Raw genomic sequence first — 27,755 nt, 5'->3', positions numbered from 1 at the left:
AGTTGATATTTGGCACTATGTACGTTCCAAAAATAGCCTACGGAGCACAGAGTCATGCAGCTACTTGGGATTTATCTCAACAAAAACGAAACACTCAATCTCTCTCCAGATCTTCAGCTTAAAGAACCATTTCACCATGAGGTGACCAACAATCTCTTCCCCATCACTGGCGATGTTGTGGGCAGCATGTGAAGGAAGTGAGGTTCAGGAAGGATATAACAGGGAGGACCTTTTTCATCACCAGCCAAACTATGTTTGGAACTTGTTTGTAAGTTCTGTTGGCAAGGCATTCTGCCAAATCACTTTGACCATCTAATCAGAGAGTATGCAAGAGGATCTACCTTCTCCTTTACCCACTGGGCCTCAAGAACAAGGAGGTGTGGAGTCGAATACATGGCACCCACTATCCTGTCTGGGCCCTTTCAGGACTACTTTGGGCTGTTTTCTCCTGGAATGAGTGAAAGGGAGGGATTGAGGGAGATAACAGTCAGGAGCACAGTTGTTAGTGTTGGTGCAGGTAGAGGAGAAGGTGGTGAGGTGACCCGAGTGAGTGTGTAGGCACCATGGAGAGCATGCAGGGCCTTGGAGACTGGGATGGGAGAGCACGAGTAAAGGAAGAGATAGCATGCTGCAGTGAGATGGTAGAGCTTGAGCCTTGGTGGGAGGTGTGTGCAGTAGTGGGGATTCAGTGAGCGTGAGGTAGCAGAGAGAAGATAGTGGCACTTACCCTGACCAAGCTGAGAAGCTCACTGCCCTTCATTCTGTACTGCTGACCATTCCTTCAGACAGCTGAGACCCACATTTGGACCGAGCTAGCTGGTTGGTTGGCACTGTTAGTTCGGGAGAATGAAGACGTCTCTCCTCTGTACCTTTCCATCCATTATGTCGCAGTCTGAAACGCAGGGAGCCAATCTTCCTTTGCCTGCCATGTCTGGGGACATGACATTCATTGAGCAGGGCAGCTTTGGAATGTCAGTGCTTGTTCAAGTGCACAATGGCCCTTTAAAGTTCACACATGTGCCAGGAATGCCAGTCAATTCAGGAGAGATAAGGACTTCTGAGTGCAATGAGCTGGTGAAATCAGGCTGGCATCAGAAGAGCAGGGTGCCATGGGATGTGGTAAGTAGCTAATGAGGTAAATTAAAATGAGACCCTTTGAAACTCAAAAGAATTGACACTTATCCGAAATGTGGCAAGATTCTGCTTCCTTGTGTTTTAATTGGGGCACTAGATGGTTGTATTAATCCTAACTCACAATTGTATTTAATATTAAATGATTATTAATGAGTCACACTGCACTGGTCCATTTCAAATAATCGCTTTGAAAATGCGTGCATTGCACCCTTACCATTGAACTGTCAAAATTGAGTGTCACTTTCCATTTAAATACACAATCTTGTCAGGTGATCGGATATTTACTGTGCTATTTTAACCCTATTGGTCAATGCTTATATCATTAATACCTCAATATGATTGATGTAGAGCGAGGGGAAGATGGCTGATTTTAGTTTGTTATTCAGGGCTCAATAGTCTCATTGAAATCCACTTCTTAAACGTGACTGAGTCAGGATTAGTTACTAAAATAAAACCAAGAGCTGCGGATGCTGGAGATCTGAAGCCCAAGTAGAAATTGAGGAGGAATACAGCAGGTCTGGCAGATCTGTGGAGAGAAATCAGAGTTAATGTTTCGAGTTATGAGCTTTCAGCACTCTGAAGGAGGGTCACAGGATTCAAATTCCAGAAATTTTCATTTTTGTTTGAGGTTAATTACCAAGTGCAGTAGAAAGATTATGATCGCAGAAGTACTCTTGAGTTAATGACTGGATATCTTCCCATATTAACTCCGCTAACTCACACTGTGGGACTTGGTGTCTACATCTTCTGTAAAGAGAGGGCTCTTGTGGCATAGTGGCAGTGCCTCCATCTCTGAGCCAGGAGGTCTGGGTTCACATCGCGCCCACTCTGAGACAGTTTGCTTAGAAATACCTCCATGTCTTCTGCTTATCAGTGTTAAAATAACTGCCAAAAAAGGTGAATCAAAGAATATTAAATTTAAATAACATACATGATCCTCATAATCTGCACAAAAGTGTTCATGAGATAAGGCAGAACGTCGGATTCATGAGGGCAATTAGAGAGTGGTGCAGGGGTAATACTCCACCCATTCTAGAGAAAATTGATGAGGAATTTTCATCAATTTTGGAGATGGAATGTTTGCAGTAGGTATGCCTAGTTTCCTTGTGAAGAAATTGACAAATATGGATAATACCTTGTAATTAGCTGTCCCTCTTTAAATACAGTCAGGGTGGATCATTTTCATATTAATGAGGTGATGTTGTTATTTCTTCTGTTAATAATTTGTTCTCTTGTGTGTAATGCTAAACATATTCCTCATGGTATGTAATAGTGTTTGGGTAATGGATTCTAAGTGACATTTTCTTAAAAATTGAATCAAAGCCATCCAAATAATGTTAATTGAAGAGACAAGTCAGAATCATTATCGTGAAGCCAGTTTACTATAACAGTCATTTATTTTGCTCTCTTTATCCTGCAGCAATTGAATCACCCCAACATAATTAAGTACTTGGACTCATTTATTGAGGACAATGAGTTGAACATCGTTCTGGAGTTAGCAGATGCAGGCGATCTCTCTCAGATGATTAAGGTGAGCAGAGTACAGCTTTTACCAAGTCAAGTGTCAGAATTATCCTTGGGCAATTTATCAAGATGTTTCAATGCTGGAAAAATGGCACTAACTGAGTGAACACATTAGTAGTATTGTTCTGTTTCTGCAGGGATTGACAAGAAAAAAAACTGAAAATGCTGGGAATCTGAAACAAATAGCAATATCTGGAAATCAACAGCAGGCTAATTGGAATCATAAGAAAAAGAAATTGTACTTATATAGCCCCTATAATGTTGTAATAAGACCTAAGGCACTTAATAAAGTCAAACAACGTTTAACATTGACCCACATAAGGAGATTTAATGGCTTGGGCCCAAAAGTATGACTATAAAGGTAGATCAAGGAGCCTCTAAATGGACAAAGAGAGATGGAAAGGTTTATGGAGGGGAGGCTGGAGTAAGTGAGGGCAGGTGACTTTCTGACTACGACTGATAGATAAGAATAGAATTAGGAAGTGCGGTCTATTAGCTTTAAATTAATCCCTTGTTTCAATTGTATTCAGGTGGTGGGCAATAACTGATGGTTTTTGTTTTATTCTTCCATGGTTTGTGGGCATCACTAGCAAGGCCAGCATTTGTCCACGTCTAATTTCTCGTAGTCATGATTTGAAGATGCCGGTGTTGAACTGGGGTGTACAAAGTTAAAAATCACACAACGCCAGGTTATAGTCCAACAGGTTTATTTAGAAGCACATTAGCTTTCGGAGCATCGCTCCTTGATCAGGTGGTAGTGATGAAGGAGCGACACTCTGAAAGCTAGTGCTTCCAATTAAATCTGTTGGACTATAACCTGGTGTTGCGTGATTTTTAATTTCTCGTAAGCTGAGTGATGTTCAGAGGGTCATTGACGATCAACCACATTGCTGAGATTTTCAGTCAGATGTTGGCCAGACTTGTTAAGGATGACATATTTCCTTCTCAAAAAGATACTAGTGAACCACAACGGCTTTTACAACAATTGATAATGGCTGTCCTAGTCACCAGCTTCTTATTTCAGATCTGTTAATTACATATGAATTTGACCAGTTGCTGTAATGGGATTTGAAACCATACTGCCAGAGTATTAGCGTGAGTCACTGGATTACCATGGTGCCACTATTTTACCTTGTTTTTGTGCAGATTTGAACTGGCTGAAAGTCTAGTAAGTGGATCATGAGGTATACAATATGTACCATATGTCTCTGTTCAAAGACTCGGCTCCAGTTCCATCCTTTTTTGCCTAGCTATCTAAATTATAACACTATCCCACCTAGTAGGACAAAAGTGAAGAGGCATTGAAGGAGGACAAAGGTTTCAGAGTAAATTGCAGAAGTATGAGGAGATATCGCTTAGCTTTGGTGCAGTCACCTACGCTGCACCTTTAGTAAGAGCCCTTTGGTTCTGCAGCAGGGCTGCAAGCCTCGAAAAGAAGGATTCAACTATTGACTGCTGTTGACATTAGATGCAGATTTGGGAAGTGACAACCTGTTCAGGTTTGAAAAGCAAAACTAAGTTGCAGAACTCAGAGTCATACAGGACAGAAACAGATCCTTTGGCCCAACTCATCCATGCTGACCCAGTTCCTAAACTGGATTGATCCCACTTGCCAACATTTGGCCCATTTCCTTCTAAACCTTTCCTTTCATACACCTGTCTAAATGTCTTTTAAATGTAATTGTACCCGCTTCTACCACTTTCTCTGGCACCTCGTTACATATACTCACCACCCTTATGTGCGAAAAAGTTGCCCCTCAGGTCTCTTTTTAATTCTTTCCCTTACCTTAAATATATGCCCCCTAGTTTGAATTGAATTGAAATTGAATTGAATTTGAATTGAATTGAATTTGAATTGAAATAAATTGAATTGAATTGAATTTATTGTCACGTGTACCAACAAAAGCTTTGTCTTGCCTAATAGATGGATTCAATAGGTGGGAGGTTGACTTTTGTGATTGTCTGGGCCAAGTTCACCACTCTCTGTAACTGTCTCCGATCTTGAATGGTACATTTGCCATGCCAGTAGTGATAATGCTCTCGATGGTGCACCTATAAGAGTTGGAAAGGGTATTTGCCGTCATGCCAAATTTCCTCAGCTGCCTGAGGAAGAAGAGACGTTGTTGGGCCTTTGTAACCAGTGTGTCCACATGAAGAGTCCAAGAAAGCTTATTGTGGATGACCACTCCCAGGAGCTTGACACTCTCCACTCGTTCCACCTCTGTGCTGTTAATGTGTAGAGGGCCATGAGTAACATCCTGCCGAAAGTCAATAATGAGTTCCTTGGTTTTGCCAGCATTGAGAGCTAGGTTGTTCTCATTTTTCCAGATCATCTGCCTCCCATCTGTAGTCTGGTTCGTCACCATCTGAGATTTGACCGACTATGGTGGTGTCATCAGCGAAGTTGTAAATGGCATTAGTCTGGTATTTGGCGACGCAGTCATGGGTATACAGTGAGTATAGTAGGGGGCTGAGTACACATCCCTGGAGGGCTCCAGTGTTGAGTGTTTGTGATGATGAAATAATGTCCCCAATCTTCACTGATTGTGGCCTATGGGTCAGGAAACTGAGGATCCAGTTGCAGAGAGTGGGGCTTAATCCGAGATCACTAAGTTTAGTAACCAGTCTCGAGGGGATAATAGTGTTGAAGGCTGAACTGTAGTCAATAAGTAGGATTCTTACGTAGCTGTTCTTGGTGTCAAGATGTTCTAGGGAGGAATGAAGGGCAAGTGATATGGCATCTGACATGGATCTGTTGGTCTGATAGGCAAATTGGAGTGGGTCAAGATTAGTGGGGAGGCTGGAGTTGATTGATGCCATGACCTGCCTTTCAAAGCACTCATGACCACCGAAGTTAGGGCCACTGGCTGGTAGTCATTGAGACATGCTGCATAAGTCTTTTTAGGCACAGGTTTGATGTTGGCCATCTTGAAACAGGCAGGGACAGTGGTCTGCTGCATGGAGAGGTTGAGAAGACCCTGCCAGTTGATCTGCATGTGCTGTGAGTGCAAGGTACTCTGTCTGGTCCCATTGCTTTCCTTGGGTTCACTCAAAGGAAAACTGATCTGACCTCTGATACAGTGACTGCTGGAATGAGTTCGTTAGGACCTGTCAGAATAGGTGTAACCTCTCCGCCGAAATTCTGCTCAAAGTGAGCATAGAAGACGTTGAAACGATCTGGGAGAGATATGTCATGTCTGCTATCTTGCACTGTCTCTTTTTAGAACCTGTGATGTCATTCAGTTCTTGCCATAGTCGCTGGGTATCTGTCTGGGTCTTTAGTTTGGACTCCCCTGCCCTGGGAAAAAGACCTTGGCTATTCACCTTATCTATGCCTGCCATGATTTTATAAACCTCTATAAGGCCATCCCTTGTGTGCAAGGACTGAAGAGTCTAGACTTTTATTTTGAGGAAGAGATGTTTGACATTGACTGTCATTTTCTAGTTTTCTTTCATTTCTTTGTGTAGTTTGCCTGCATTGATTTGGAATTTTATAGAAGTATTTCAAAACCTAAGCACGTCATCAGTTGAAGAAATAACCTGAGTGTTATTTAAAGATATACGAATGCAAACATTGCATACCAAAACTTCAGAACAGCCTTTTTGGAGTAGTCTATCCTTAGCTGATGCTTCCCCCAACAATAATTCCATTTGCTAATTAGTTTTTGAGAGTTTTCCATTCTGGCTTGAATCCAGGTGCTGCAGCAGAGTGTTCAGGAACAACAGGTTTCACCAAATGTAGACCTCAGTGAAGGTGCCTTACGTGAGACCTGAACTTGTGTCAAGCATCTTCTGAGTCATGACCTCTTGTGTCATTGTCATATTTCATTCTGCTTGATTCTGGTAGTCAACTTTGGTTTTTCTCATTGCTTTGAGGATGGATTTGTATTGTATGAGTATCATTGGCTGTGTATGTCATTCACAGTCTGTGGAAACACAAAAGCATTTTCCCTGATCAATGGGGGCATGCATTACTAAACATAGGCTTACTGAACAAACCTGGAGAGCTTGTTGAGAGATCCAAGTGACCAGTTAAATAATGCAAAATGGTGTTGCCTTGATGGAAACCATTAAACAATGAACCTTACACCTTTAGAAAGTAGAGCATGGGGCTCTTTTAGTTCATCGTCGTTAAACAAAATATTCTAACCCAACAATTGACTTTGTTCAAAGTTTCTGTCAACTCACTAACTTTTCTGCAAATCACTAATCCTGACGAAAGATGAATAGGAAAATTTATAATGATAAAACATACTTTATGATTGTAAGTATTGATTACCACTTTGCTTAGCCCTGCCACAAGAACCGAAATTTTAAGGGGAGCACTGTCTTTAGTTATTACAAAATCAAACATGCAAGATACAATCACAATCTCAAAGGACATGACAGAAAAGTCCATGAATACGTTTGCAACAAAGATTCATGTCAACAAAGAAGGGAACTTAGCAATTTGTTTATATGGACTTTTCCTTTAATTGAGCAGTAATTCTGTCTCCAAGAAGTTATATTTTATTTTTTATTTTAGTGGATTTGATGTAATATCTGCCAGATGCATAATACATTGAGCCTCAGGCTCTGGTTTCTGTTCAAGAGCCACCAATTCGTTCATGCAGTGAGCTTCATGTGGTGGCTTTAGGAAGGCTGAGGTCCATTCATAGTATTAAAGATGTACAAGTTAAACTTGCTTGACCTTTCGCTTCTTATCATGTAATCAGGAAAGCTAGCCTTTACAGTCTGACCTTGAAAGCTTCACTGAAATTTGATGCTGTTTTAAAGCTACATTTTCCACCAAGTGTCTTTCCTGTCCTGAAGATGCTGACTCATTTGAGCCATGAGCTTCTTAAGAGCCTCATCCCATATGTGCCTCATCCAAATAACCGTTGCTCCGTATCTTTGCATTTGAACAGAATGCAGATTTTCACCTGTCATCAAGTGATGTTTACATTATGCACATTTCTGCAGGGATTGATAATTGACTACTTCTAACTGAGAATTATAACTGATTTCTTTCTTGTAGCCCATGGACACGAAGATTCCTTGTGGTACTCTGACTATGATCACAGATAAGGTTAAGCAACTTATCATAGAGATCAAAACAGAGATACCATTGTGTGGGTTTTCGTTTCATAATAAGCATTTACTCATGGAGTTGGGTGTCAGGGGAGGGTGGAAATGAGAGAGTTATTACATTGCAACACTCTTACTTGGTAGCCACATAACTGGCTAGTTCACCTTCATGCATTGCCATTATCACTGTCTGGTACACACATGGTTTGGTGCCAAACACTCAGGACATTGATATTCTTTGGTGGATCTGAGCATTTTATAAAGAGAAAGTATTCAACCCGTCTGATGTCGAACCTTCTGAGCAGAAGCTAAAAAGCGACGAAGCATCAATTATTATGCTCTTCTTGAATTGCATCTGCCATTTTAGTGAGCAGTGAAAGTATTATCAGTCTTTATTGACTGCTAGAAATTTATGGCTGGTGTAATTTAAAAGCCAGCATAAAATGTGACAAGATTGGAAAGTGTGTTCCTTTGATTTTTATCATAAAGAGGCACATCTGTGTGAATTCATATGCGATCTACAACGTAAGTGTCATGTGTAATCTGAAGTGAGTGAGCAAGCATTAATATTTTATCTTGATGTCACTGTAGAATTTAAAATAGCACTCCCTGTCATTGTATCCCATATGGATCAATATCCTCTACAGATACTCCATGGACTGCTACGATAAAAAATGTTTTGTCCTTTGATGATGAATGATAGTAGAATCTGAGTGTGGGAATCATCTGAACTATCACAAAGACAGTCAACAGAAATCAATGTTAACATTTGTTACACTATGTATTAAGACCATTCTAAAATACAATAACTAACAACAGCTTAGTTCTGACGTTAATATCTAGTAGATGCATAGGGACTAAAATAATCACTGTGTTGGTGGGTAAGTAAATAACCGGCAGACTCCGATCATGAATCAGTGAGCGTAATCTGCCATTCCTGTCCATCAATGCACCCCAACTACAATACAATATTGTCTGATTACTTCTGTTGCTACAAAGCACTGATCTTATGCAAATCAAGGGTAGACTGTGTGGGAGGACTAGTTCTGCTGCCTGCAATCCCAATATTTGGGATTTGCATATTCTCCTGATTCTGTGCAACCTTTGCTATACAGTGGGTTACCTGAGGAGGTGCGTCTACTGCATCTGCAGCGAACAGTGTTTAAAGGGCTGCATTAACCATTTAACAAGCTTTCTTCTCGCCGAAGCACTGCCAAATTCTGTGTTGCTCATGTTGAATGAAGCAGGCTGAAGGTGGTTCATCATATTTGATGTTAAAGGGCACCATGCTACTGTATGGAGACAGAGAGCTGGCAAGGTGAAATCTGTCAGCAACATCCACAGAACCTGATTGTAAATGTACAAGAACATGGCAGACTGAAGAGAGCAGCCAAATTCAGCTAATAACTTATTGTACCAGGGTTTTCAAATCTGCTGATTTGTGCTTATTCCTGTTATTGTCTTGGAATCTGTTTAAAATGAGTGTGATGTTTTTTATTTGCTTCTGGGATGTGGACATGACCGCTAAGGCCAGTACTTACCACCCATTCTCGGATTGCCCTTGAGAAGTTGCTGGTGTGCCGTCTTCATGAGGTTTGGTAGTAATGACACCCACAGAGCTGTTAGGAAGGAGTTCCAGCAATTTGACCTAGTGGCAATAAAGGAACAACTGTCTATCTCCAAGTTAGGATGGTGCGTAGTCTTGGGGGGGAATGTGGAGCTGGTGGATCTTCAATGGAGCTACTGCCTTTGATTTTTAAGGGAATTAGAGATTGCAGGTTTGCAACATGGGAAGCTTTGTAAAGACTATTGAGTTTTCACTCCTCAGATAAGCAGACTGCCAGGTGAAATAGGAACAGCACTTGAGGCTTTTACCTCACTCTTAAATAATTCAGTGATTTTACTATCTAATAGCTGACATTGCACCAGCCATTTCGGTGATCTGTGTGTCATAAAGTTGTAATATATATATAATCTTTAAGTCCCGCAACTGCTTTTTTAAATCTGGGATTTTTGTTAAAAGAAAATGCTTTTCAATGAACCAGGAAACTGTGTTTTAAAATGGTTGCAGAGGCCACCAGATATACAAGACTGACCAAGTTTTTAAAAGCCTCTGATGTAGATTAACAGGAGAAGTGTCTGGACCGTGCCCCTGCAGAATTTCACATTTACCATTATATAAGTGATTTAGGAAAATAACTTTTAGGTAATAAACAACAGCTACCTCATCTGCAGGAACAGCCAGAGACCAAGGAAACCCATTATGTAAAAGAATACCGAAGACTTCCCTATTTGTTTCAGTTGCATCTTGGTAGCTTTGGCAATGGGAGAACTCCTGTATTAATATTAATTGTTCTCATTGTGTGCCAATAGAGAGCTATTACACGATTGAAACTCCCCTTTGTGAAAGGCAATGTTTATAGACCTGTATGATTGTTACAGAGGGGGCATAACATGAAAAAAGGTATGCCATGTGAAATAGTAACAGAAGCTGTCTCTTCAAGCTGTGGCTCCATCTCTGTGATAAGTTAGAATACATCACACCAATGAAGAATTTTAAATTAAAAGGATCCTGAAGTTCCACAGCACCAAGGCATATAAACTGTAGGGCTGGAGTTTAGGAGAGACTGCCTCCAGAACAAACGTGACTAGAACTTTAAGACCATGGAATATATACAATGTTCTAGTCATTGAGTTTAACATTCTTTCACCACCCCGTGCCACCCACTCTCTCTCTCTCACTCTCTCTCTCACACGTTTCCACGTTGTAAGTAATCTAGTCAACACACACACACGTCTATAACTTGTTCTCCTTAACTTGCTAGTGTGCCTGAATGTATTGCATGTTTTATAACAGGTTTTATCATTTTAATAAATTCTATGTTTTACTTGAATGAATATGGAATAATACTAATTCATTAATTTTGGGTATTCAAGAGGTAATTCTGACATTTTTCTTCATATAGCTATACACATGGTCAAGTACACACTGAATTGGTAAAAATTACATCTTTAAAAAAAATTCAATCTTTCTTATAACCAATCTCAGAAGAGAAAAGAGAGGAGTTTATTCCCCCCTCCAGATGTTGTCGTAACAAATGAGAGCCCGGCTTTACAATCCATGAAATGACAATGGCTCGATCGATTTGTCTGAGACTGCTGTCATTCCAGTCAGCAACATATGCTCAAATGTTGGCCTTCTCCCCGCACGGATATTTGATATTGGAATATGAGCAATAGCAATTCGCTAGGAACACCTATGGCTAGTTTGTGATGCATATTGATGCCAATAGTGTGGGTTTGATTTCAACACTGGCTGAGCCCCAGACAGCAACAAGAACAACGATAGCCTTTATTCTATAATGTCTTTTGTTATATTCCCAGCTGAAGTTGTTACTGGACAGGTCAGATCCTAGACTGAAATCATATATTGGTCATGTTTTGTTTGTTTTGGTTTTAATGAGATGATCTCTTACAGAAACACAAACATGCAATGTTGCACATTTGATTTTAACAATAAAACAGAAGTTTATTAAACAAAATAAATTAGGATAAAATAAAATAAGTTAATCTATTTCAATATAACCCAACATAGCTATAAATCCTATAGCTCCCCAAAACATTGACTTTATGAAAACAAATATAGAATCTTTATGACTTATTTGCTTTCAGCAGCATCATAAGAGATAATGATTAGATTTGTTACAGTGTGGAAAGAGGCCCTTCGGCCCAACCAGTCCATACCGACCCTCCAAAGAGTAACCCACCCAGACCCATTTCCCTCTGACTAATGCACTTAACACTACGGGCAATTTAGGATGGCCGATTCACCTGGCCTGCACATTTTTGGACTGTGGGAGGAAATCGGAGCACCTGGAGGAAACCCACGCAGACACGGGGAGAATGTACAAACTCCACACAGTCAGTCACCTAAGGCGGGAATTGAACCCGGGTCTCTGGCGCTGTGAGGCAGCAGTGCTAACCACTGTGCCACCGTGCTGCCTCAGTGACTAATGACATTGTTCTCATGAACTTAATCTCTTTTCTCACCTGTGCTAATTTCTTTCAAGTGAGTCTGTAAGGGTATTGCTTTATAGGTAACATGTCCCCCACATGACCATCATGTACAGTCTCAGCCATTTTACTTGGCTTGTTCCCACAAATCAGTTTTTCTGTTAACTCCTATTGGTTAGTTTCTCTCATAAATTTGAGATATAGTTGGTAAGTGTTGGTTCTTGGTTTTAGTTTATCGAATTTAATTTAAGTGGTACTCTCACTTCACCTCTCACTATATATTACTTCAAAAGGACTAATCCCTGTGGACTCATTAGGAAGATCCTTAATGACGAATATTAACAAAGGAATTCAATGCCATTTTGAAATTCGTGACAATAAGCTTTTCAAATGTTGCCATTACCTTTCCAGTGTACCTGGAGATTGCGGGTTATAAGTTGAAAATGTACATTTTAAAAAATTCTCAAACTAGTCAACATTTTCTTGAAAATTTGATCCTTGCTCTGATTCTATTTCTTTGTGTAATTCACATCTTATTAAACATTGAACTGAGCTATCCTCTGACCATTTTTGCAGTATTTTTCCTTAAAGGTACTGCTTCAGGAAATTGTGTGGAAACATCTGTAACTGCTGGTTTGCATTCCTGCTTTCAATCATGGGTCCTTGAAAATCTATTAAGACCTTGCTAAGTGGTTCCTCAAAAGCTGGTATTGAAATTAAAAACACAGGGTTCATTGAGGGGTGGGTTTTCCTTATTACCTAACATGTAGAGTGTGCTTTGCAAAATTTGACTCCATTTTTCTATAATCTTGCCCTCTAACATATATTAGTATTTTAGCCTGCGTTTTTCTAATACCTGAATGACCTTCCATTGGAATTTCATGAACCACTTGCCAGATTTCATTATGACAATTAGATAGAGATGTCTTGGAGGTTTGAGAGACAACAGGTTGAAGCTCTGGAACATATGATAGAAACATATTTGCACCCAGAGAAGGAGCAATATTTTTAGAAGAGAGTATAATGATAGAAGCACGTTGCAATTATTATGCACAAATGTGGAGCATATGATTCATGGAGGATAGTGTCATAGATAAAAGGGTGCACTCAGGTGATGTCGCACACACTTCGGCTTTAATATCAGTCTGCTGGTTGAGTTTTCTTTCCTAAAGATGTCTGGGAGGTTAGACTGATCAAAAAAGACATCTCATCAATTTCATCTGCAATACAGAGTGGTATGGAAGTTCATGCTACCACGTACGGTCAAGTCATTGAGGGAGAGGCACCTCTCATTCTGGTTAATATGGCAGAATGATTGTCTTGCAGCACACGAAGCCTTCAGGAATTCAAGGGGAACATTTTATTCTTTGACCAATAATTTCCATCCCATTTTCTTGAAGCAGGCAAATTTCCATGTAATTTTACCCTTCTCGTGTGCTGAATTCCCTGATTATAAGTCAAAGCGTTCAGAACACAGGTTTTATATTTTGACAAAGACTGTCTGTTTTGAGAAATGTAAGCTTGGAATGATGCATTGAGCTAAAACAATCCAGCAAAAATGTAAGTATGTAAGTACAGAAACATTCATAATTAGAACATTGCAGAGTTTTCCCACATCAGTGAAGGACCGTGGAATGAGAGGTAACCTCTTGTAGAAATGTACTTGTTTGCTGTGGTATATGTTATTGTGGGTAAACTACCATCAATTCAGCTATTTGTAAAGAAACCTCAAATCAAATACTGAAATAATTTTAGCTTTATTAACACTCCTCAAATAAACAAGTATAAACCTGCAACCCAATTTAGCTATTACCTCATTAATGGTGAAATCTGACCAGGATTTCAACCAATAGTAGTTTGTCTCTGGCAGTTTCCAGGGTTCAGTCCTTCTGCAGTGTTATTCTTCGAAGTTCTGCTGCTGAATTGTTCTGGTGTTGGATTTTTGTACAATTTTCTCTCTCTCTCAAGCAGTGTGTTTATTGATATCCTATAGATTCTTTCTTCCCCAATACTGCTTACACTTTCAGAGGCCTCAACTCTGCAGCTTGCCTTGTCATCAAAACTAGCTCCTCTATTCCTTGTTACAGACCACATTTGAAGTATTGTGCGCAGTTTAGGGCCCTATATCTTAGCAAGGATGTACTGGTCCTAGAGGAGGGTCATGAGAATGGTCCCAGGAATGAAAAGCTTAACATATGAGGAATGTTTGAGGACTCAGGGTTTATACTCGATGGAGTTTAAAAGGATGAGAGGGGAACTAATTGAAACATACAGAATACTGAATGGCTTGGACAGAGTTGATGTTGGGGAAATGTTTCCATTGGTAAGAGAGCATAGGACTGGAGGGTATAGCCTTAGAGTAAAAGAACTGAGATAAGGAGAAACGTCTTCAGCAAGAGAGTGGTGAATCTATGGAATTCATTGCCACAGAAGACTATGGAGGCCAAGTCATTGAGTATATTTAAGACTGAAATAGATAGGTTCTTGAGTGTAAAGGATTATGGGGTGAAAGTGGGAAAATGGGGTTGATGAATTTATCAGACATGATTGAATTGTGGAGCAGACCCGATGGCTGAATGGCCTAATGTCTACTCCTATGTCATATGGTCTTACATTCGGGGTTAGCTCTCTGTTTAAAACAGCTTTTTCCTGCAATTAACCCCTTCAGAATATTGCTTCTGCCGGCAGGACTAATTGCCCATATATCATGAGGCAGCAGATTATGAAGTAAGTGTTACCTCCTATGTTACCTCCTGTGTCTGAGGAAACAGAGGCAGCATGGTGGCTCAAAAGTTAGCACTGCTGCCTTACAAGTTCGATTCTACCCTGGGGCAACTGTCTGTGCAAAGTTTGCACATTCTCTCTGTGTCTGTGTGTGGGTTCCCTCCAGGTGCTGTGGCTTCCTCCCACAGTCCAAAGGTATGAAGATCAGATGGATGAGCCACATTAAATTGCCCATAGTGTGCAGGTTAGGTGGATTAGCCATGGGAAATGCCGGGTTACAGGGATGGGGTGGGTCTGGGTGGAGTGCTGTTCAGAGGATTGGTGTGGGCACAATGGGCAAATGACCTGCTTCCACACTGTAGGGATTCTACGATTCTATAAAAACTTAATTATTTTCCTTCTTCAGGGGATGCTCAATTCACACATTGTTTTAACTACATTTTATGCTAATTTCTCATTGTTCCTTTCATCTTAAGAAACACGTTTATTCCAGAGAAAAAAAAGTTATTTCTGTTTCTTTCGATCCTTGTGTAACAGTTTATCTCTGTTGATTTTTCCAATCCATGAGCATTTATTAAAATTCTGAAGTTTACATTGTCACAATATGAATAAGATTGAGGGCTCAATTCTTTATGTTGAATTGATTGATCCCAGTGAAGGCAATCAGCATGTTACAATTGACTTGAACATCTATGGGCTGGGGCCTGAAAATATTGGCTAGTTGTCTTGATTGCTAGTCTGTGATCTCTATTAGAAAGTGAATGCTGAGTAAATCCAGTGTAGGTGTGATATTCCTATAATTGTTACAATCCTGACAGCTACTGGCTACTTGGTGTATAATGAAGGATTGTTGGTAGCCACAGAAAGTTGTCCCAATGTGAGTTAGCATCTTTGGGCAGCTGGAGAGGCAAATATGAGTAGAGTATAATAACCTTCAAATTAGGATTGATCAGAATCTGTGGCTGAACCTTGTATTTTAGTTAAGTGCCAATTTTGTTAAATTTCATGAAGGGTTTCTCTCTGTGAGGCACAGTGAAATCTCTCACTGTATTGTCTTACCTTCTTTGTCCCTATGGTAATACTCTTGTCCAGTTCGAGCTTGATTTGACCTTACTGTTGCCCAGAAGAACTCATCACTGCCAGGATATGCCATGTTTGACTGTCATCTCTGGTGCCACCTTCGAAAGAGCGTTGTCAATCTGAAGCTGCCCTGTATGGTTTGTGGCATTTGCCCTGCACTTGGCAGAGAAGGGGCAGCTGGCACCTTGCTTTGTTAACATGAACCTGGAGCTCCTGCTGGATGGGGTATTGTAGAGGAGGGCCAGCCTTTCTTCCCCCAGGTCTCACAGTGGAGGCCATGACACAGACCATGCCAGCCTAGGCGGAGGTTGACACCTTCGTCACTGCGATCTCAGGTGTCTGGACGAATGCACAGCGCCGTGGGAATAAGGTCAGTGACGTTCCCCACTCCGCCAGCGTGAAAGCCACGGTTTTCCCTCTGCAATCTCATACTCACTCGCCTGCATACACCTTCCACTGAGGAGCACACTCAACCACTCTCATTCTGCAACATCTTCACTCACTCACTCACTCGCACCCATTCTAACAGTCAACACCGCTAACCCTGTATAGCCTCTGTGCTACCTACTCACTCACTCACCACTTTACCCCTACCTGTTCCAGTACAAACTGCTGTGTTGCCCACTTTCATCTTTCTCAATCCATCTCTTATAACAGCACAAAGCTACCTCATAGGGCAACAAGAGCCCAGAGGAATGGAGGGCTGCCTGATATTCAGCTCCTCACCCTATGAGGAGGTGATGCTGACTGACTCAATATTCGAGCCTCTGGACTGATATTGGAGGCCACCTGTCATTGACTTTGCACAGGGCCTTGACTAAAAGCCATCTCCCTTGACGACTGACAATCCCAAGGAGCTTCCTGGCTTGGTGTCTGTGCTAAGTGGCAAGGCCAGCCAGAATTAATGTGAGCTTAGTACCTCTGGCTGAAGGACAAAATACAGAAAAGACAGGCAGGGCAGGGGTGCTCTGAGCACCCTGGCAGGCTCAAGATGAGCGAGCAAGTAAACAGCCCTAAAATTCAGCCTGTTCCAATGGTGAGCTGGGTACCTGCCATAGAATCCCTATCAGTGCAGGTAGAGGCTGTTCAGCCCATTGAATCTGCACCTACCCTCCGAAAAGTATCACAGCCAGACCCATTCCCCTACCCTATCTCTGCAATCCTGTGTACATAGCCAATCCGCCTGACCTGCATATCTTTGGATTGTGGAAGGAAACCGGAGCACCCAGAGGGGATCCACACAAACTCGGGGAGAACGTGCAAACTCCACAGCCAGTCGCCCAAGGCTGGAATCAAACCTGGGTCCCTGGCACTGTGAGGCAGCAGTGCAAACCACTAAGCCACTGTGCTGCCTATCCCTTTGTGTGAAGTTTCTTTGCAGCAGTATTGCAATGATAGGTACCAGTGACCCTTGACATTGCAGCTTTAAATCATCCTGTAACAGGAGGTGCCACGAGGGTCCGAAGAGGCTGGCTGCTATTACATGCCAGCGTCCATGAGCATGAGGGTTATGCGGCCAGTGCCCTGTGCTGTACCCTGAGACATTGTTGCTGATTGTCCAAGATGGCAACCTGGAGGAGCAAATAGGGGGCTGGAGCCACCAGGTTCCCACTCTGACTTTTATGTCAGGAATTATTATCTTCTCATTCCCTCACTGCAGGTGATAAGATGGGAAGCTGCATATTCATGAGGCGGGATTGGCAGTAAATGAGGCCAACAATAACCAATGGTCTGCACCCTAGTGAGAATTTCACCTGGATGTGCAGAACTCTGGTTGAAGATGTGACTCGTTGCTCCCAATGTCAGGATAGGCCTCATCCTGTAAATTCTCATAAGATCCTCCCACATTTCCCACTGCATTACTCAAGGTTCCAGAAGGTTCCGTCTGTGTTTCTCTCCTGAAGCATTTGGATGTGTGACAAATGCAGAGTTTAAATGGTCTGTTTATGAAATGAAAGTAGGTGAAAACAGTTTTGAAAAAGTTACTTAATTAAGTGTTCATCCTCAGAGAACCTCTTTTTGTTGAAAATTAGTCACCAGATAAGAGGATAATAAAACTGCTACAATAGCATAGCACTAGGTCCCAACCGCACAAGGTAATGTTGCCATAGTCTATTTGCTATTACCTGTCAGATTGTTTGTCCTCAGTGTTGCCATGTTTCAATAGACACTTTCATTGTGTAAAAAAAATTTCACATTTGTCTCAGGCAGCTTCCTATCTGTCTTGTATTCACCCTCATTTTCTTTCGCACAAGATCCTCTCTAAAATCTTCATGTTACAGCATGAAATATTCCAGATATCAGAGCCATTGTTCAATAGGTCCCTCTTCTTGGGTACTCTGGCCAGAACTTGCTAGAATAATGCATTCTGTAAGGAAGATTCAGTAAGCGTAGAGGAGAGGATTTGAATTCTGGCCACAGTCAGGCACCCAGATCTTTAGCAGAGTGCTTGTGGTGTGCCAGGGACATACAATTTGTGATTTAACGGAGTGAAATAATACATGGTGGTTGTACATTTCGTGCTGCCACTTTTGGAGTTTAGATTAGTTCAGGTGGCAATTTTTGACCCATAGTAGTACTGGGAAAGAGGTCAGAAATGAAACTGATTTCAGTTATAGCTCCTTAATTGAAATTTGTTAATGTGGACTTCCTTCAATTCTGAGTAATTTTAACACCCTGTATGGAATAATTGTCTTCCAATAAATATGATTTGCTTATCCAGCAGAATTTGCCAGTGACAAACATGGCCAGATTATCAAGTAACAACTGCATGCAACAAACGCTTTGTCAAATTTCTTTCAACAGTATTGTCTTTGTAATGAATTATTTATGAAGGATTACAGATTGGTCCTCCTGGGACTTTACTGCATAAACCAAATGAGGAATTAGGTTCTCTTTTAGTTAAATGTCAGCTGATTTAAATAACTATTCCATTGTGAGTATTGAACCTAGTCAAGCACATGAAAGATAAAGAAAAAAAGGAATAAGTCCAGTTTGCCATTGAATAAATAATTTTCAGTACAAAATAAAATAATATTTATAGAATTGTGTGTATAAGATTGTTTTTCCACTTTAATAATTTACTTTTTTTGGTGCAAGGGCATTTATAAATATTCGATTGAATTATTTTAGCATGGTAAATTATCCATATAATATATTCTAATTAAGGAGTTGAGATGGTAGTGTACACATCAGCTAAGAATGCATTCAAATAAAATGGTTAATGCCTTAATTAAAATAGACAGTGGAATTTCATATTTATTTCCAAAACTGCCCATGTGAATGAATTAATTGTTGAAATGTGCATTTTTGATATTGTGATGATAGCATTTATTATAGGCAGTACCCCTTCAGTTTGTTGTATTACTTACGTTATTGACTTTAAACAATTAGAAAGTGTTTGGTAAGCTCCTTGGATGCTGCCTGAACTGCTGTGCTCTTCCAGCACCACTAATCCAGCGTTTGGTAAGTGTACTTACGTTAGCTTGGCACTAGTTAATGGGAGCTGCCTCATAGCTCAGTAATTAATGCATTGCACGGTATGCTTTTTTCAACCATCCCGATCAAGAGCAATACATGGCATCTGCAGCCTTAAATGGGATGAAATTGAAGTTGCCTACATATGTTTTGGGCAGCACGGTGGCGCAGTGGTTAGCACTGATGCCTCTCAGCACCAGGAACCCAGGTTCAATTCCAGCCTCAGGTAACTGTCTGTGTGGGGAGTTTACACATTTTCCTCATGTCTGCATTGGTCTCCTCTGGGTGCTCCAGTTTCCTCCCTCAGTCCAAAGATGTGCAGGTTAGGTGATTTTGCCATGCTAAATTGCCCATGGTATTCAGTATGTACAGGCTAGGTAGATTAGTAGTGGGAAATGCAGGGATAGGGCAGGGGGGCTAGGTCTGGGTGGGATGCTCTTTGGAGGGTCAGTGTGACTCAATGGGCCGAATGGCCTGCTTTCACTCTATGATTTTCATTTGTGCTGCTAAGTCGAGTCAATGGTCAGGAAAATAAGAATAAAGATTCATGGAATATGACAGCCAGATGATTGAGTTTTGAGATCCTTTATTAATTTTGGAAAGTCACATTTACATTTATTGGAATTATTCAAACAAACAGGACCATATGGAAATGGAACTACACAGATATTATTTACAGTCATAGTAGCATACATAGATCCATTATTTTGTAAACATAGGATCATATAGAGACTGGACTATATAGACACATGACAGTGTAAGGTCTATAATTCATTGCTCAATATTCGTTATTCTATAAAATAATCCTGTAGCCAAATACATCGTTTATATAATCCTTTTCATTACAAATGGCGCTATCAGTCACGTTCGATCCAGTAGATTAGATTTAAGCAATTATGAGGCACGTAATTTATTAAAATAGCAAGAAAATGATAATGAGCTTGCTCTGGCATCCAGCAAGATTTTAAAATCCCTTTTAAAATAATTAAATAATTTGTTTTGAGGAACATTTTCTTGGCTGCCTTTGAGTTAACAAATGAAACCTCACAGATGCTGATTATTTTTAGAGCTGGTTTGGTTAATTGATGCAGCCTAATTAATCTCACCTCAACTAACTAAGGACTTGTGACCAATCCGGAGAACAGATACTAATCAGGATGTTTCACTGAAGTAATTAGAAATCAGTGGAGCACCAAATGTTGGTGGAGAAACGAACGAGTTAAATGGTAATGCAAGTATGAATAATGCTTTTTGTTATGCAACGTTTCAGCAATTGCAGCATGAATGGCACTTGTTCCTGGAGTCATAGTGCCTGAGTCTAAATCTCATTGTTTATTCATGCATCTTTTATTCATTATTTCTACAGTACTTCAAAAAGCAAAAGAGGCTAATCCCAGAAAGAACGATATGGAAATATTTTGTGCAGCTATGCAGCGCCGTTGAACACATGCACTCCCGAAGGGTGATGCACAGAGGTAAAAAAAGACAAAAAAAGCATTCCTTTCCATCGAAAACTAGAGTTCAGTTTAGTAGGAGCACAGGATAAGTTAAGAAAAGCTGTTTGCGACTCTGCCTTATTGATCATGCGGGACGCGTGTGTATGTGTGTCTGTCTGTCTCTGTGTATGTGGGGAGTGGGTAGCTGCAGGCTACAGGTCCACAGGGAATGTCCCATGTTATAGACACTTCTGCTTCCAACCATAATGACTGAAGACACCATGCACATTTGATTAGCTTGGTATCTGGTCACAGAGGGCTTAGTGGGGAAAGTCAGGGCATCATTTAATTCTGGGTTGTTTATTCAGCAGTGTACAGTGACTGACTACAGAGTCAATGTGCTCCCCCTGTCTACATTGCCTGAATTTAAAGAGGAATTCAAGCCTGATTAAAACTCTCAGGGAGCACCAAGTTTTTTTTAATAACTGTATAAGCTGTGATCACCCTTTGTGCTTATGTGAATAACAGTGCAGGTGTCAGCCTTCAACTCCCTCAGCTTAGACAAGCTGGAAGTTGCCAATTCAGTCTCCTCCAGGGAAAATCCCCTTTACGAACCATGTGCAACAAAATTATAAGGGGCTTTGACAGAGATCACATTTACAGTTTTATGCATTAGGCACATCTACTTGTGGTGAATGATCAGACACTCATCAAGTTCCACGTGCCACTAATTACTCTGAAGATTTGGTGCTATTAAAGGAATTTCCTGCCATCAGGTACTTTGCTGTTTTTGAAGAGCAAGCTGGCACTTACATTTAATTTCTCAAATCTCTTCATAAGAATTGACTGTAATACCATTACGTACTGAAGAGCTCTTTAGTCTAATTCAGACTGTATTTTAACAGTAATGGATTTCCCTTTAACTGGCTTGCCAAGTTGAATGACTGACTATTCTTTCAGCAATCCATTGCATGGAAATAGCTTGATGTTTAAAAACATTTACAATCACTTCTTCAAAATCTCCACATGTTATGTCCATCAGCCCGCCATTAACAGTGCGACCATCAGCCACCATACCATGAATGGGTAAGCGCACAGCACAGGTTGAGACTCGGCAAATTCAATCAGGAAAGATCCATGTTTGATCTTTGAACTGGGCTTTGGAGGGGGGAGAAAATCAGCCATGTTCTTATTCTTTATTACTATTCAGTGGCCCCAATGGAAAATGAGCCAAATTCAACACTGCAGGTATTTTATCCACACAGTGATGTTGTAAGATGCAATCCAGAAGGCAGTGGATGTTCAGGTTTGTTTTGATTCCTGATTCCTGATGCCTGATTCCTGTTTAGACCATTGTACTCTGTTTTTGCTCTACGGTTTTTATTATTCTTCTGTCAGGATGAAGATGATTCTCAGTCAGTAACTCATGCTGCCCTTTCTATATTCAAATCCTGAAATATACCATGACAACTGAAGTGCCTATAAATGGACTTGGAGAGCGATTTTCATCCTCTTGAATATTTTCCATTTTTTTAGAGCAATGTGTCGCATTCTGCATACTGGTGAAAGAATGATAAACATTTTAAGAAATGCCCTCTTATTTTTAAAAGAGCTACTTGTTTCCTACCTTGAATTTTTTTCAAAAATAGCCTAGAGCAGTTAATGCATAGACTTCTGTTCCAACAGTTGGACTGAGGTTTGGCTTTTTGAAATGAACATGGTCATGCTGCGGATTATGGTTCCTTTGCAACAGATTTGTTAATAAAATATCCGGACCTGGTGCCTTCTCATGTAGTGGAATGAATCTGTGAAACCAACTGACTTATATGAACTGGAAGTGACTGGAAGTAGGGTTACAACATGATTCAGAATGCAATCCAACAGCAGTTGAGCAAAATGGTTGAATGATCTAGGCCTTGTGTGAGTCAAAATCCTGGAATTTACTCTTGAACTGCATTGTGGGGCTACCCACAACACATGGACTGCAGTGGTTCAAAAAGGCAGCTCACCACCACCTCAGGGACAACTAGAGAGATGGGCAACAGATGCTGGCCCTGTCAGTGATGCGCATGTCCCTTGACTGAATATAAAGAAAATACAGTTACTGCGATAATATGTAACTCAATCTGTTGGTAGTTTTCATTATACATCACAATAAGGGTCATGGAAATTTGAACCCATTCTGAGCTTGCGACTCAGGGATGAAAATTATATTATTATTTATGATATTTATGAAGCGATACAAAGTAACTGTCAAAGTAAACCTTTTGATAATATACAAACCATAAACAAATGTCAGTATAACGCACTCACCATGAAGACTTCATGACTTTCTCTTTTAAACCAGTCATTCATTATTGATTGACTCTCTGTTTTCATTCTTAGACATCAAGCCAGCAAATGTGTTCATAACTGCAACAGGAGCAGTCAAGCTGGGGGACCTCGGGCTGGGACGCTTCTTCAGTTCCAAAACCACAGCGGCACACTCTTTAGGTAAGCAGCAATTGGAGAAAACTGTGTATCGTTTTTTATTTTAATCAAACAATTATTGGCCCCAATGTTTATATACATGAGGGATGTCTGATTGCGTTGCTCATGTACATGTCAGAAGATGTGTCGCTTTCTGACAGGAGCATTGTATCACATAATGCACAATATATTATTCCACGGTGTTTCTTTAAGGCCAGGAGATTTAATCGCAGCTCATTGATTCACGCACACTTAGAGGGTGTTTTTTTTTTCTGGCAAGCGGTGGATGATTTTAAGTCTCTTGTGGGAAGAGCTGAAGAGATTGAGCAAAGACTGGAGGCTGGTTTTAAATCCTCAAAGTCAATAAAAAAGCAATGACTGGCTTTGCCTCTATCTTCCTATACATCTTTAAAGATAATTTTGTAGCTGTTACAAAAAGTGAACTCTTAGCTGTGATACAGTCTGGAGTTTTATCTATTCTGTCAATAATGTTAAAAAAAAATGTGTATACATCTCCGCGTCAGTGTCTACACCTCTATGTGTATGTCCACCTCTATTTGTGTATGTCTGCATACGTGTATGTGTGTGTACATCTGCATATGTTTTGTGTACGTGTGTGTATACATCTGTGGGTGTATCTGCTTGTGTGTTTGTGCATGTGTGCGTACACCTCTCTGTGTGTACATCTCCATTTGTGTATGTGTGTACATCTCTGCTTGGGCACATCTGCATGTATCTGTACATCTGCATGTGCACGTGCATGTGTATGTAGATGTGCATGTGTATATATCCTCCTTTGTATATATCTGAATGCACGTGGGCATGAATAGGGTGAATAGTCAAAGTCTTTTCCATCAGGTAGAGGAGTCCAGAACTAGAGGGCAGTCTGTGACAGTAGAGCTGGTGGTGTCCTGCTTGGCTGCATTAGAGAATTGGTTTAGAGTCATAGAGATGTACAGCATGGAAACAGACCCTTTGGTCCAACCCATCCATGCCGACCAGATATCCCAACCCAATCTAGTTCCACCTGCCAGCACCTGGCCCATATCCCTCCAAACCCTTCCTATTCATATACTCATCCAAATGCCTCTTAAATGTTGCAATTGTACCAGCCTCCACCACTTCCTCTGGCAGCTCATTCCATACACGTACTACCCTCTGCATGAAAAAGTTGCCCCTTAGGTCTCTTTTATATCTTTCCCCTCTCACCCTAAACCTATGCCCTCTAGTTCTGGACTCCCCGACCCCAGGGAAAAGACTTTGTCCATTTATCCTATCCATGCCCCTCATAATTTTTGTAAACCTCTATAAGGTCACCCCTCAGCCTCCAATGCTCCAGGGAAAACAGCCTCTCCCTGTAGCTCAGATCCTCCAACCCTGGCAACATCCTTGTAAATCCTTTCTGAACCCTTTCAAGTTTTACAACATCTTTCCGATAGGAAGGAGACCAGAATTGCACACAATATTCCAACAGTGGCCTACCAATGTCCTGTACAGCTGCAACATGACCTCCCAACTCCTGTACTCAATACTCTGACCAATAAAGGAAAGCATACCAAACGCCACCTTCACTATCCTATGTACCTGCTACTCCACTTTCAAGGAGCTGTGAACCTGCACTCCAAGGTCTCTTTGTTCAGCAACACTCCCTAGGACCTTACCATTAAGTGTATAAGTCCTACTAAGATTTGCTTTCCCAAAATGCAACACCTCGCATTTATCTGAATTAAACTCCATCTGCCACTTCTCAGCCCATCTGTATTGGTGGCTCTGTATTGTTTTGGCAGAGGTGGGTACTGCAGATGCTGGAGTCAAGATTAGAGTAGTGCTGGAAAAGCACAGCAGGTCAGGCAGTATCCAAAGATCAGGAAAATCGAAGTTTTGGGCAAAAGCCCCTCATCAGGAATGAGGCAGGGAACCTTGGGGGTGGAGAGATAAATGGGAGGGGGGTAGGGCTAGGGAGAAGGCAGCTCCACCCTCCTCTCCGACCTATCACCTTTATCCCACCTTTATCCAACTACTGTACTCTCCGTTACCTTCTCCCCAGCTCCACCTCTCTCCCATTTATCTCTCCACCCCCAAGGCTCCCAATGTCGTTCCTGATGAAGGGCTTTTGCCCGAACCATCGAGTTTCCTGCTCCTCAGATGCTGCCTGACCTGCTGTGCTTTCCAGCACCACTCTAATCTTGACTGTATTGTTTTGGTCCCAGTAACTTTTAACCAAATAAATGGAATGCCCACTGTCAGGTTCTAAACAAGTTTTGCTTCTGAATTATAGGGTAATCAGATTAGCTCTCCCCACCTTAACGACACAATTACGTGATTGCATTATCTCTGAGCTCTGGACTTGTAATTGAAAGTGAAAGAATGCCAATTGCTTTCACCACTTTCCAAGGACCAACTGGTACATGAGGAATTTGTGGGTGCAATCTTCTCATTTGTAGTAGAAGTGTTTTGTAAAGTGAGAATCCTGGTGCCAAGACCCCAATGCCTTCGAGTGACATTTTTCACACCATTGCCTGCCTTCCACCTCATTAAACATGGAACTGGGCTCTTTGGCAACTGTAATCATGTGGCATGAGAGGCAGAAGTCATTGCCAATGCCAAGGTTTGTCCATGGGCCTGGCACTGGCTCCATTTGAAAGCTCAGCTGCACACCCAGCATTTCAGACCCAGCAAGCCGGGAGCTACCCCTCACCCAGGGCTGTCCCATCATTACAGCAGAACTGACATTTCTGTTGACACTGCAGTTCTAAGATTGTTCTGGATAATTCCAAGTTTCATTTGTTCTCAAGTATTAAATAGCATTTCATTGATCAATCTTTACCTTTGAATATAATTCTATTGTAATTGTATTTCTCCCAATGGTATAATATTTACACTTTTTATTTTATCTTGAAATAATTAGGAATCAGTATGTGATGGATGGCAGTTATAGGAAGGGGGGAAAGTCTCAGATACAGTCACATTAGATGGGTTAACTCCAGGAAGGGTAAGAGAGGTAAGCAGCTAGTGCAGGAGTCTTTTGTGGATATACCCATTTCAAACAGGTATGCTGTTTTGGAAAACATAGGGGGTGATGGATTCTCAGGGGCACGTAGCATGAACAGCCAAATTTCTGGTATTGAGACTGGCTCTAATGCAACGAGGGGTACATCGGCTTCCAAGAGATCAATTGTGTTAGGGGATTCTGTAGTCCGAGGGACAGACAGACGTTTCTGTGGCCAGCAGAGAAAAAGCAGAATGGTGTGTTATTTCCCTGGTGCCAGGATCAAGGATGTCTCAGAGAGGGTGCAGAATGTTCTCACGGGGGAGAGGGGCCAGCAGGAGGTCATTGTCCACATTGGAACCAACGACATTGGAAGGGAAAAGGTTGAGATTCTGAAGGGAGATTACAGAGAATTAGGCAGAAATTTAAAAAGGAGGTCCTCAAGGGTAGTAATATCTGGATTACTCCCAGTGCTACAAGCTAGTGAGGGCAGGAATAGGAGGATAGAGCAGATGAATGCATGGCTGAGGAGCTGGTGTATGGGAGAAGGATTCACATTTTTGGATCATTGGAATCTCTTTTGGGGTAGAAGTGACCTGTACAAGAAGGACGGACTGCACCTAAGTTGGAAGGGGACTAATATACTGGCAGGGGAATTTGCTAGAACTGCTTGGGAGGATTTAAACTATAAGGTGGGGGGTGTGGGGGGGGAGGGGTGGGTGGGACCCAGGGAGATAGTGAGGAAAGAGATCGGTCTGAGACGGGTACAGCTGAGAACAGAAATGAGATAACCTCAAACTAATTCTCAGTTGTTCCAGGAATAACACCAAGAGGGTCCACTGCTTTTCATCATTTATGCACATGATTTGGATGTGAACATAGGAGGTATGATTAGTAAGTTTGCAGATGACACCAAAATTGGAGGTGTAGTAGACAGCGAAGAAGGTTACCTCAGATTACAACGGAATCTTGATCAGGTGGGCAGATGGGCTGAGAAGTGGCAGATGGAGTTTAATTCAGATAAATGTGAGGTGCTGCATTTTGGAAAAGCAAATTTTTGCAGGACTTATACACTTAATGGTAAGATCCTTGGAAGCATTGCTGAACTAAGAGACCTTGGAGTGCACGTTCATAGCTCCTTGAAAGTGGAGTCGCAGGTAGGTAGGATAGTGAAGAAGGCATTTGGTATGCTTTCCTTTAATGGTCAGAGCATTGACTATAGGAGTTGGGAGGTCATGTTGCAGCTGTACAGGACATTGGTTAGGCTACTTTTGTAATATTGTGTGCAATTCTGGTCTCCCTTTTATCAGAAGGATGTTGTGAAACTTGAAAGGGTTTAGAAAAGATTTACAAAGATGGTGCCAGGGTTGGAGGATTTGAGCTACATGGAGAGACTGAACAGGCTGGGGCTGTTTTCCCTGGAGCATCGGAGGCTGAGGGGTGACCTTATAGAGGTTTACAAAAATTATGAGGGGCATGGATAGGGTAAATAGGCAAAGTCTTTTCCCTGGGGTCGGTGAGTCCAGAACTAGATGGCATAGGTTTAGGGTGAGAGGGGAAAAATATAAAAGAGACAACTTTTTCATGCAGAGGGTGGTACGTGTATGGAATGAGTTGCCAGAGGAAGTGGTGGAGGCTGGTACTATTACGACATTTAAAAGGATGGGTATGTGAATAAGAAGGGTTTAGAGGGATATGGGTCAAATGCTAGTTAGATTAGGCTAGCTGGTTGGTATGGATGAGTTAGATCGCAGGGTTTGTTTCCATGCTGTACATCTCTATATGGAAGGAATATGATCTGTGACTTAGAAGAACAAGAAATGGGCATTTAAATATATAGA

At 41.3% G+C, this 27,755-nt stretch overlaps 1 protein-coding gene across 5 annotated transcripts in view; it reads left to right on the top strand.

Annotated features, from left to right (window-relative positions):
• LOC122564836 (serine/threonine-protein kinase Nek6) overlaps positions 1-27,755 on the top strand; it is a 272,209-nt gene that overhangs the window by 165,963 nt on the left and 78,491 nt on the right. For all 5 annotated transcript variants that reach the window (XM_043720147.2, XM_043720146.2, XM_087998434.1 and 2 more), the window contains 3 exons: positions 2,555-2,665; positions 20,387-20,495; positions 22,842-22,949. In XM_043720147.2, the coding sequence (XP_043576082.1) occupies positions 2,555-2,665; positions 20,387-20,495; positions 22,842-22,949 (328 nt within the window). The remainder of the gene's footprint in view (positions 1-2,554; positions 2,666-20,386; positions 20,496-22,841; positions 22,950-27,755) is intronic.

This window comes from Chiloscyllium plagiosum, unplaced genomic scaffold (assembly GCF_037043375.1).
Source record: "Chiloscyllium plagiosum isolate Xiang-an unplaced genomic scaffold, Cpla_swu_hap1 HiC_scaffold_21, whole genome shotgun sequence".
NCBI lineage: Eukaryota > Metazoa > Chordata > Chondrichthyes > Orectolobiformes > Hemiscylliidae > Chiloscyllium > Chiloscyllium plagiosum.
The sequence above is the reverse complement of the archived record's forward strand: the minus strand, read 5'-3'. Positions and strand labels throughout refer to the sequence as shown.